The sequence below is a fragment of the Rousettus aegyptiacus genome, unplaced genomic scaffold, assembly GCF_014176215.1.
Source record: "Rousettus aegyptiacus isolate mRouAeg1 unplaced genomic scaffold, mRouAeg1.p scaffold_m13_p_12, whole genome shotgun sequence".
Taxonomy (NCBI): Eukaryota; Metazoa; Chordata; class Mammalia; order Chiroptera; family Pteropodidae; genus Rousettus; species Rousettus aegyptiacus.
The window spans coordinates 66,765,944-66,778,410 of NW_023416287.1; the positions used below are offsets into that span (position 1 = coordinate 66,765,944).

A 12,467-nucleotide genomic window follows, 5' to 3' on the forward strand; every position below is an offset into this window, starting at 1 on the left:
TGTTAAGGAAAAAAATGTAAACTGTCTTTTAAAATCCATTTTAATATTAATATGTGTTAAGGACTGGAAGGTCAGCCTGGTCAGAGCTAGTGGCTGGCACTGCACTGGTATGCCACCTGTGTTCTCGGGTTCAGTGACGTGGCACCTTGCACCCAGGGCCTCTGCAGAGGCTCTCAACTTCTGGGGCAGGGGTCATCTCCTAAGTTGGGGCTCCGGCAGGGAAGACCTCTTTTTCAGTTGCTTTCTCGATCCTGGACACTGTGACAGAAGCTGAGCTCTGTTCTCCTGGCCATTCGCTACAGGGTCGTAGCCCCCAGGTCTGGCTCTAGCCTCAAAAACGAGGTTCCCCCACAACTACCTGGATGCCTGGGACCAGCTCCCTAGCTGCTCTGTTTATTTTTAAAATACATGAAAACATGGGTCCAAAAGCAAACTCTTCTTGGCATTTTTCAGTGTTTATGGAGAAAATAACCTCATTAGAATGACTGAAATGTGCCTACCTCACCAGGGTGGTTGTGACGATCAAAAATACATAAACGATCCTGTTAGTAGTAAAGATATGTGACATTGATTATATTTAATTTCTCCTTTAAGTAGCAGTTGTTTCATTATGTCATTTTCATGAGGAAATTGAGACCTTTATGAGGGTCTACTTTCCAGGTGTCTATAGTCTCAGTACTAATTCAGAAAAAGGATCAAGTGTGTGTGTACTTGTTTTTCCACAATCACCTGCATAACTATATTAGTAAAATCTGAACATTATTCCTATTTTGCATGCAAAAGTATATGGGGCATGGCTGATTCTAGATGAGTCAGTCAGATACCAAATATTTCATCTTTACAACGTCCTGTTCCTTTGCTAATGTGTCACCATACATGGCGTTTCATTCACTCTAGTGAAGGCTTATTTCAAGTAGTAACAGCTTAACTGTCTCAAATCTTTTCTGGAACACAGATACACTTTTTAAAAATGACAGATTAGGACTGAATTCAACCTGTTTATTTAAAAACTAAATAAATAATTTAGATATTTAAACTATAATGTTTCTAAGCTTCTCTGCTGCTTAAAGTTTAAAACTTATTTTTCTCTCATTAGGGCTTGGTAAACTGAAAAGCCAAGGTTATTAACCAGTTGGTCTTGTATTTGTGTGATGTGAAATCACACTTCTAGTGTCAGCATTAAAGAGGGATGGTGAGGGTCAGCATTCTGCTTTAGTCTAAGCCACAGGCTGTGGGGCTGGGCCTTCCACCCTTTGTGTCCATGGCATCTAGCGTAATACTTTGGTCATGACAGATTATTTACCTTTCTGACTAACTTCATACTGGAACACCTGTTTCTCTTGAACTCTTGCTCTTCTGTTTGTTTCCCCCTCTCCCGGATCACCTGGGCTCTTTTGTAGTTCTCAGAACATACCATCTCCTTGCCAGCTCTGGGCCTTTGTGCATGGTTCTGGAGACTGCTGTCTACTCCAACCCCACTGCATTATGAGGGGCCACTCCTCACAGTGCTGGTGATGCTGTAAGTTTCTTGTTTCTGATGGTCCCTAAATGCCTGTGAGCTCTTTGCAGGTCTGCATGATTTCATCTGCGCCTCCAGCACCTAGTTTCCTCCCCAGTACATAGCAGCGGCTCCGCAAATATTCCTAAACTACTACATTTAAATTCAAATTCCTTGGCCTGCTTGTTCCACACTAGGTTTGGAACTAAGATCCTTTCCAGCCACATGACTGGGAAGTAGATAAGCAATAAAAGCAGGAACTCCTAGGTGGGGAGTTGTTTACATTAACTTAGTTTCAAATGAAGGACGCCACCTGATTCTTGACCTCTGTTTGGTAGAAAAGGTCTTTGGGTATCTCTAAAGAGGGTATTAAAACTATAGTGTGGACATAAAACTCTTAGAAGAAAACAAAGGACTAGGTCTTTATAACCTTGGATTAAGCAAGCAATGGTTTCTTAGATAAAACCAAAAGCATAAGCAACAAAAAAATAGATACACGACTTTATCACAATTAAAAACTTGTGTGCTTCAAATGAGGCATACCATCAAGGAAGTGAAAAAGATAACCCACTGAATGAGAGAAAATATTTGCAAATCGTATCTTATCTGTTAAGGAGCTTGTATCCAAATTATAAAGAACCCTTAAAGATGAATAATAAAAAGAAAAGACATGGAAAAAAGAATCTGAGCAGACAGTTCGCCAAAGAAAATACATGTCCAACAAGCATACTCCTTGGTATATACCCAAGAGGACTGAAAGCATGTCTACACAAAACTTTGTATATGAATATTCATAGCATTATTTATAATAGCCAAAAAGTAGAAACAACCCACTTTGTGTCTAGTAGACACAAAATGATATATCCATACAGTGGAATATCATTAAACTACAAAAGCAAATTACTGATACAGCTAGAACATGGATGAAACTTGAAAGCATGTTAATTGAAAGAAGTCAGACACAAAAGGCCAAATATGTGATTCAATTCATATAGAATGCTCAGAATAGGAAAATACATAGATTAGTGGTTGACTCGAGGCTAGGGGAATGGGGAATAACTACTCGTGAATATAATATGGGGTTTTAGGGTGACAAAATTAGCAATGATCGCACAACTCCAAATATACTAAAAAACACCAAATTCTACACTTTAAAATAAGGGTGGATTTTATTGCATGTGAATTACGTCAGTAAAACTTCTTAAAAATGAAAGTAAAATTACCTTAAAAAATTATAGTGTTGGTACTTAGCTTTAAATGGAAATGATAGTCATGTAAAGAGAAGTAGCAAATGGGCAATGGTGGGTCTGACAGCAGCTCCTGATTCCTGGACCTCTATCCCATTGCCATCTGGCCTGTGTGTACCAGCTGCAGCGCTCCTGAAGACAGCTCCACTTAGCTCTTGGCTGCTTGTCCAGTCATGACATGTGGAGCCAGGAACATGTGATGATCAGCGTGTCATTGACCCTGTGGACGGCAGCAAGCCATCATGAGGATGGAAAGGAGATCCTCATCAGCCAGAGAGGGAAGGGGTGAGCAGAACCTTGAGAGAAAACCAGACCAACAGGAATGGGTGGGAAAGAGGCAGGAGGGGACAAAGATCTAATAATTGTCTCATTAGTGTCACAGAACAATGACAATCTGTAGGCCAAAATCATCTTCAAAATATCCTAGTTCTGTGCTGCACACTATTCTCTCCCTCAGAACAGCCCGTTGGGCTTTAACTGCAAAAAAGACAATGGTGACTTTTGATGTGATCCTTCCAAATTTTAGCACTCTAAGTAATGTTCCTAAGTGTATCACTTCTGAGAGGGACAGTGGCACTCAAAACACAATTGCATATTTGAGACATTGCTCTGCTTTAAATCTTTGTCTAATTTTCTCACCAGTGCCTTCCTTTCTTGCTTCTCCCCTGTTAAAAGATTAGAAGAGACAGGCTTTCTCCAGGGCCAGTCTGGCCATCTGGATGTCACCCCTTCTCTGACTCAGGGCTCTTGGTCAATGGAATAGCCCTGCCTTCTTCATCTTCATTTTCTCTACTGAATCCTTCCTCTCAGCATTTTTTTTTTCTTTCTGTAAACCATTTATGGACATGTAACATACAGAAATGCTCAAAACTCTGACCACAGGCTTAACTCGAGTGTCTCTACTGGACTTGGAAGGCACCCCGTACCTGCCTCTGCGCAGCTCTTCTCACACAGGCTGGTAAGATTCATGCTTGGGTGCCTTGCAGTCTGAGCTCTGTGGGGGCTACTGTAACCCGAAAGCATAACACAGCTAGAAAGCGTTCAATATGCTTCTATCTGTCCTGGGACTAAACTTAGAGTAAATATAAATAGGAATTTTTCTGAATAATACTAGTTATTTAAAAAGAAAATCTCATTTTTTTCTTTTAAAAAATATGGAGACAATCTTTCATAGACTATTTGTTTTAATTAAAAACAAGTTGTGTTTTCTATTTTGATGCTCAAATTGTTACATCTTGGCCCTTAAGAGCCCCCTTTTAGCTGACTTCATTCTTTTGATTCCATCTGAACTTTGAAAGCATCCTCCTTGCTTTCTTACAAAGTCCCAGGACCACCTTTGTTCTCTCTGCCCTTAAATATGGCAGCAGCCACTCTCTAAGAATCCCTGCTACTTTTGAGCAGAAATTAGTAATAATGCCAGATACAGAATGTTGGGGATACTTTTACTGAGGCACAGACATGGTATTGCTACACTAGACCACTCCGGAGAGCATAAATTCTTAAAAATACTGAGTTCTCATATTTAAAGTTTAACATTACCAAATGCCCACTAGAATGTTTTAACCCTTCAACCAAATAACAGTACCTTTTCTTTAATAATTTGATAAGCCATATAAATATTCCATTAAGGTTCTTAACTCTAAGAATTACTTGTGCGTTTGGTATAGCCTACTTGTTAAGACTGTGGTCCTTGTAGTCCTACTTCATGGAACCCGGCTGTGCCATTTATTCACCGCTTAATCTCTGGCAAATTGTTAATTTCTCTGAGTCTGTTTCTTTATATGTAAAATGAGGAAAATAGTACTTACCTCATAAAAATGCTGTGAAGACTCAATGTGATTACATGAAAAACACCTAGAAGAGTGGATGGCATATTGAGAGTGCTTAAGCTCTTTCTGCTATAATCATAATTGATCAAAAAAAAATCTATAAAATCTATGAATATCAATACCAACAATAAAACCATTAGATGAATAATAAGATCTAGCATTACGCATGGTGGCTGTCCCTAAGTGCACCTCACTAATGATGTAGGCCAACTGTTTTGAAGTATTTATAAAAATATTTTTGTTGATTATATTGACAAAGACTCTCTTCTTGACCAAACTTTAGACGATCTTCTCTGAGCTCTCTTTTCAACTAGGCCTTATTCTTGGGCTCTGTCTTTGGTTTCCCTAGCCCAGTTTTAGTAAGAATCCTGCTAACTCAGTTTAGTGAGAATTCCCCCACCTTTGATGTCTCCTCTTAATAATTTTCCATCCATTGATGCCCTCACTCTGCTCCTTGGCCATAGATGCCCAGCTGTCTCTGACGTATTTGGATTTGAGCCCTATCTTCTTCTCCTATTGGTATAGTCTTGATATCTTTTGCAAAAGTCCTCAATAAAGTCTTCCTTAACCTTTTAACGAATGTTAGAGAGAGTGATTTTTCTTTAACAATATCCACACTTGTCTCATGTATCTTCTGTCTGGTTGTTTTAAGTTTAAGACAGTCTGGTGTTATAACAAGTGACAGACTTACTTTGGTGACTGCTTTCTTGAGGAGCATGTAGGTACTGGAGGCTAAGGAAAGTTTATCTGATCTATGAATCCATTTTATTAAATGTAGAAAATCCACACGGTTCAATCTCATAAGTTATGTACAAGGGGTCCTTCTAGTCCCGGTTAGGTCTTCCTATAATGGCTCAATCTATAGTTGTAAGTACAAGAGATATACACATGAGTTCCTCTAGAATAATTCCTAGTTATCTTTTACTTTTCTCAAGGATGGAAACTAGCAACAGTTTTGGAATCAATATACTTTTATAAATTGAGCATTCCCAAAATATTGGTTTTAAACTTTGGGTACAATGATCAACTGTAATCAAAGTTAATAGACAAAAGAGAATGCAATGGTACAGGTGTTTATAGTTTTTTAAATATTCATTTCAACCTTTTAAGTCTCTAAGCTTGCCTTGATATTAAATTTTTTAAATGTATCTTTTCAGACCTATCAGCTTTTTAGAGAACATTTTCTAACTTTAATATGCAATTATATATACATATGCAGAAAATATAATCTATAATATTTGAAGTATGTCTTTGAACCCTTAACTTTTAAAAATATAAAATATCCAGACAGATCATTAGATCATAGTCATTTCAGATTGTTTCATCATTTCATTCTGAACTTAGGGGAAAAAAATCACAGAAAGCTCCTGTAAAGACTGGGTAATGGTATTAAATATCTATGTTTTGGGTTTTTGTTTCGGTATGTTGGAATTACACTTAGAGTGTATAGATCTAAATAATTCTCCCATCCAGGAACGAAGAACTGGGGCACTGGCCAGAGCACTACCTCTCCCACTTTCTAGATGAGAAGCAGCACAGAAATGATTCCATTGCTATGTGACCTTTCTACAAATGTCCCAAGTGAGTCTTATTAAAGAAGTTTGGCAAACACTGCCCTAGAGATCCCCAGATTTCTGGTATTCCCCAATTCTGCTTTAAATTCAAGGTGTGGTGAGAGGGCTTGTGCTCCGAAGAAGGAATTCAAGGTACTAAGTGAATCTGTTCACTCAACAGCACTTAAGCACTACTGAAGATCTGGTCTTGTACTCTGCCTATAAGGAACCTGCTATATAATGACTGCAAAACCCATACTTTATTATCTTATTACCTGGAATTACCTGGAATTTAAAATCATGAAGCAAGTTGTGGAGTTCAAAAGCTGGCCTAAAGCAGGGTTGTCAAGATATAGTTCCTAAACCCAGCAGCATCAAACATCAAATTGTTACAAATGGAAACTATCAGTCCTTACCCCAGAAGGTCTGCAGTGGGGCCAGCAATCTGTAGTTTAATAAGCCCTCCAAGCGATTCTGATGTTCTCTCAAGTTTGGGAATCACTGGCCAAACAAAGGGAATCTCCTTCGGCAGTTTCTCCACCCTAACATCGCTGAGTACTTTCCAACACTTTCCTTCCCTCCCAGTCCATTAATCTCTCCCCACCCCCCACACCCCACATCCAACTAGTCAGACTCACAAAAATAATCCACACATTTCAAAAAGAACATAGAACTTTATTAAGAACATCTCATACTGTCATCAGATACAGTCGAACAAAAAGGGGTGAAGAAACTGCATCTTCCCATGTGCTAGTGCCACCTCAGAACAGACTCATGTGTGGATGGCTAGACTTACAGATGGCAACACATGCTCTATATAAGTATATTCAGCAAGTAACTCAATGTTCTCTTTCTACACAGAGAACTGGGTTTACACTTTGAAAACCTTTCCTATAGTGCAACAACTATGAAATAAGACTATACCTTTAGGAGCTATTTCCTCATAGAGTACAAAGGAATTTAGTAGTTTTATGTTATTTCAAATAATATAAATTTTTAGAATGGAAAATTCAGAAAGGACATTCTAACTTTCCCAATGAATTTGTACTTTTAAGTTTTTTCATTCTAATGATTTCTCAGAACCAGTTCAATAACTAATCCATGAGTCACTCATCTACAGTGACAACTGACGACCAAGTTTTGTTCTTTTAATTTTGCAAATCAAGCTGACCAGGTCATCCCAGCTTTTCCTGATTTTGAAGTTTTTATAGAAAAACCATAATTCAGAGTGCATGTGAGAAAAGGTAGGAAAGTAGCTGCATCTGGATTGGATTTCCTAGAGGGACAGGTTGGCTACTAAGCACAGCTGATTTTCTCAGACCTCCGGGTTGCCCCATGTGATTCTTTTACTTACTGTAGTGATGGAAGGAGCAGAGGGAACGCCAGGGAATCTGTTCAAATTGCCACTCCAGACAGCTCTCTGCACTGTTTGTGGAGAAAAGTGATGATATCCATTCAAACCACAGTACCCCTACTGCAAGTGTACTGAGATGCTTTTCTTTTGAGGGGCCAAGCCAAACTGCACTCAAAGATGCATGATTTATCTCACATACACAGTGGAAAAAATGCTCATGATTTAGAATTTGTTATCTTAGTATCCCTACCTAACTCCTCATCTTGAGAAGTAGTCTACCTTTTAGAAGGCTATTTACTGCTAAGGCTTACCATGTAAACTATTTATAAGGCTGAAAACATAACTTCTAAGCCAGATCATATCATTTGTGTTTACAGTTAGTGAATTAACCAACAAGTGAAGATTTAAGGAGGATTGGTCAAAGGGTGGAATTGAGGGTGAGATTCAGGCCGAGCGCTATCACTTATCACAAACTGCATCAAGCTCCTTAAAAAAATAATGTATTTTTATAATAAATATTTAGAGCAGATACTGACATTAAAATCAGTATCTAAGTCAGAAGTCTGTCTTAAACAGTGAAAATATTTCAATGAACTTCTAAAAGATTTCAAATATTTCCAGGAAATCATAGTTTATAAATTAGTTTCAAATGGAAAAAAAATATATTTTGAATGGATAAATCACCACTTTAGCAGATCATAAATAAGGTCAAGATGTTGGGAATAACTTACGATACTAACTTATGTAGTATACTTTTATAACAGGTATAACTAGGTTTTTATAAGTGTGTATTTGGTATATATACACACGCCCCAAGCAAAATCTTTTTCTTCCATATCCTACACCGAGGGACAGAGGTATATCAGACAGACAACTCAATGTGTGAATCTGGCTGCTGCACACCATTTCTTTAGTTAGACTGATGTTACAATGTTACAAATGCTGGTCAGGATCTATTAGTAATTTGTCAACTCTACTGATTCCCATCAACATGAACTACATTCATGGTTAAGTAGATTGGGTTCCCAGGTGAGTATTCTGTGCTAGTGTTCACAGGGAACCTAATTATTATTGTTTCAGTGAGAAAATGTGCCCCAACTCCCAACAGGTGACTAAAAAACTTTGGAATAGAAGCCATCAATGGATGGAGGCTACTTATCTGTGGCTCTGTTTTGGAGAGAGGTCAAACTGTTAAAAGCACTGTTGCCAGAATTATTGGCTATTAAAAATAAATATTTTCTTTCTCCTTCACATATAAATTCATTTTAACTATAATCTCTACTACTAAGGAAGAAAGAGTAAAGCCATTCAGACTAGTGAGACATAATTGGCTTGAGGGATTTAAAGATGTTTTATTGACTATCTAATTTAAATCTGCTTACAGCAAAAAGAAAAATGTCTAATGTGTAAAGTAATGAAAGAAAAAAATATTTATCCTAAGTCATTATTGAGTACAAATCCACAGCTTAACAACGCAATTTTAAAGGAAAGCAGAAGAGCATGCAACTGCTCTAACACAGGGTTAGAAATAAAAGGTAAAAGTACATTTGTTTTGGTAATTCTAAATATACAAATATAATATTTACTAGATCTACCCTGTAGTGTAGCACTCCTCAATTTCCAAATATACAGTCATTCAAAAACCTTAAGGAAACATTAAAAATGTTCCAGGCTAATTTACTGAACATTACTGAATATTGTTCTTGAGATATTAGAGCTAAAAATACCATTGTTTTTAAAGTTAAATGACTAAGGGACTAATAAAGTATCATTATTTTGTTTCTTTTAATCCCATAGATGGCTTATGTTAAAGAGACTGATTATGTTAAAAGGAGGCTGATTTGACAAATAGAAATCAGTTCCAGAATAAAAGCTGTCCTCTTGGTAGAGTATCAAAATTTATAACATTTCCAAAGCATTTCATATTAATTTTATCACATAATTCTAAACAGTTTAATCAATGGGGTCCCTATTTAACACTCCTCTTATTCTACACTGGCAGTTGGAATGGAACCCCTATGGTGCTTTCATTAAACTTCTCTAACCTCTGATCTGATCCTAAAAATGATATCCATGTTTAGTGTCAAATGCTTTTGGAAATAAGAAATCAAAGGCATTGAGAGGCACAGAACTGATATTTTGGTTGGGGAGAAGGGTTAAGATTAAGTTAGAACATTTAGTCCCTTCTACAATCAAGTCCTAACTATCCCATTATCAAGTCTCAATCAACTCTTGGTTAGTTCTTACCCTTTAGGAATTACATACTATACAGTGATTAGATACTAAAGAAAATTAAAAAAAAAAAAACATTTGAAAATACATGAAGAAATAGAAACATGAAATTTCTCACAAGGCCCTGGATCAAAAAAATTTACAAAAGAGCTTTTGAAAATAATCACTATTTGTGAGCTTAGTAATACACAGAGATCACTTTGTTTAAACTAAGTCAATGTTAACTTACCAATAAAATAGTAAACAAACCAACATTTTAAACAATTTTATAAATTACTTGTCTTTTTTTTGTTTGTTAATGTCACTCTCTCAACAATATACAAAAATAACGCTACAGGACTATCCACCTAACCTGTCTCCATCTCCTGCAAAGTCCTGGGCCCTGGAAAGAGACTGGTTGTCAATCTTCGCTGTAGATGTCCCCTGCAAAGGGCAGGTGCATGTGGCTGCCGGTGACATTGGGCAACCGAGATAAGTCTGGCAGGCTCTGGATCCGGGACCTGAGTTCTTTGCGTACCAGGGAAACTCTGGCTAACTTGCGCTTGTATTCCTGTAACATCAAATAACTTCCATTAGCATTCTGGCAGTTCGGAGAAGTGTTATCTAGCTAATGCTCTGCATAAAATCTGGTACTACACTCAGTTAATGCTGAATAATAAAAAATAATGATTACAATGTGAACTTCAGGATGAAAAGAGGGACTTTGGAAATATACAACTAGGTAAACTGTATTATGATGATAAAAAACCACAATCTTAAGCTGCTATTTCACACATGTAAAAAGAATTACATAACATATTAATATACTCGACCTCAGCAATAAGATTGTCAGGTGTCCTTGAGCTTGAGTAAGGAAAATTACATATTTATTTTCACAAACCTAAACTGAAATTAAGTTTTGTTTTCCAGTGTGAATGTTGGCAATAAACCACAGTATTATTATCAGTACCTTGAGTTTGTCTCCAATAGAAACCCACTGCTTCAATATTATATTACTGTGTTTTACAGCTATCTTGAAATATTGTTTACATTTACAGCTACTTGAAATTATGGTCATTAGATCAACCACTAAATGCTATTTAATGTGTCAACATAAAGCATATATGATTGTACAAATTTTATTATTTCAGTAACTATACTTCAGTGCAACTTATCTCCTTTGTAATGCTATGCATTTTATTATCTACATTTAAAATATTTAACTTGAGAATGGGTCCAAGACTTTGCCCACCAAAGGATTCCAATGGCACAAAAAAAGGTTAGGAACCCTAGAAACAGTAGCCCAGGGATTCAGAGACTGGAAACCAATCAAGATCCTGTTCAGCTTATAGGGGCCCATTTTCTGTAGCTTCTAGACTCCTACACGAGAAGAGAGATCCTTCTATAGTCCCATCACCTACTGGAGGTTGGATATGAAGGGGGAATCTAGAAAATGGGTATTCTTCCTTCTAGAAATATTAGAACCTTTTCCATTCCTCTGACCAAGGCTGATCTCATGAATAAGACAGAGCTGGTGAGTGATAACTTTTCATTTTGGACAGACCTACCCACAAAAAGCCCTTTGTTAGTGTTTCTCAACTCCGACTGCACATCAGAATCACCTCAGAAAGTTCTGAAGAAATGCAGATTTTTCAAGAGAAGTCTAGCTCCACTACATATGAATTAAATGAAAATCTCTAAAAGTGGGTCCAAAGCTTGCGAATTTTGTAAAAGCTCCCAAAATGATGCTAACACAGTCAGAATTGTGAGCCACTTCACTAGTTTTTCGGCCTAAAATGAAATCAACTAGTGAGGTTTCTTTGTATAACTGACTCTCCTCTTTCAAAGAATAACTACATCTGGAGAAAGGGATTTGTCAGAATTACTATAATCCAACGGCTGGAAGAGAATGAGGGAAAGAAAGATTCTGAAGCATGTGGATCTGACAGAAAAAGCAGGCAAGATTGAAAGCTGGATAAGTCAATGATAGTTTTGGGGCACAAGGTGTCAATTCCTGCCATGTCTTACATATCCTTGCATTTCTAATCTATCATGAAGATCAAGGTAGAGTAAAAGAAAGTTTAATAGGAATCTATAATCTCAAAGTATGACTTTTCTCTTCCCTTTTCCCCTTACCAGAGATACACACTGGAACACTGGGTAGGTTTCAGCATAGTAGCTCAATGGCATACAAAAGATAGGCACCAGGGTATTTCCAATTCTTGATGCATACTTCTCAGTAGGACTGCATTACACATCTCCACATTTAAAACATTTCTTCCTCAGAACATAATAGTTAGTATGAGGGCAAACACACATTTCCATCTGTCTTACAAAATATTAAGATGCTATTCAAATATGCTCAAAAGCAATCACTCTCCATTCCTCTTGAGGCCAGACATTTTGAGAAATGTCATATGTGCCTTTAGTGGTCATTACTGCCTACCCTAATTTCTAATTTCTAGCATCCAAATAAGCTGTTCTTCTATTAGGATTTCTCTTAATCCTTTAATTCAAATGGTATGTAGCAATTAAAAGCCATCAGCCAACTGGTATACACTGCAAACAAAAAATTGGTAAATATAAACAAAAGCTGCTATTTATTGAATGTCTATTATATGCCAGGCATTAAAATGACTGTTTATTTTAATCCTTTCAATAACCCTACTAGAAGAGTGATTATCCTTCATAAACATGTGAAAACATACTTTCTCAAGAACAAAAAGTTGTAGTCAAAAGCTTTTTGCTATTGCCACAAGCAAGCTTTCGTCCTAA

The 12,467-nt window shown here is 37.0% G+C and overlaps 1 protein-coding gene across 1 annotated transcript in view; it reads right to left on the bottom strand.

Annotated features, from left to right (window-relative positions):
* Nucleotides 1-8,805: 8,805 nt before the first annotated feature.
* The window catches only part of RPRD1A (regulation of nuclear pre-mRNA domain containing 1A), a 59,908-nt gene continuing 56,246 nt past the window's right edge, over nt 8,806-12,467 (bottom strand). Inside the window, exon 7 of the mRNA XM_016127297.2 lies at nt 8,806-10,263. Coding sequence (XP_015982783.1) covers nt 10,114-10,263 — 150 coding nt within the window. The 3' untranslated portion in view covers nt 8,806-10,113. The remainder of the gene's footprint in view (nt 10,264-12,467) is intronic.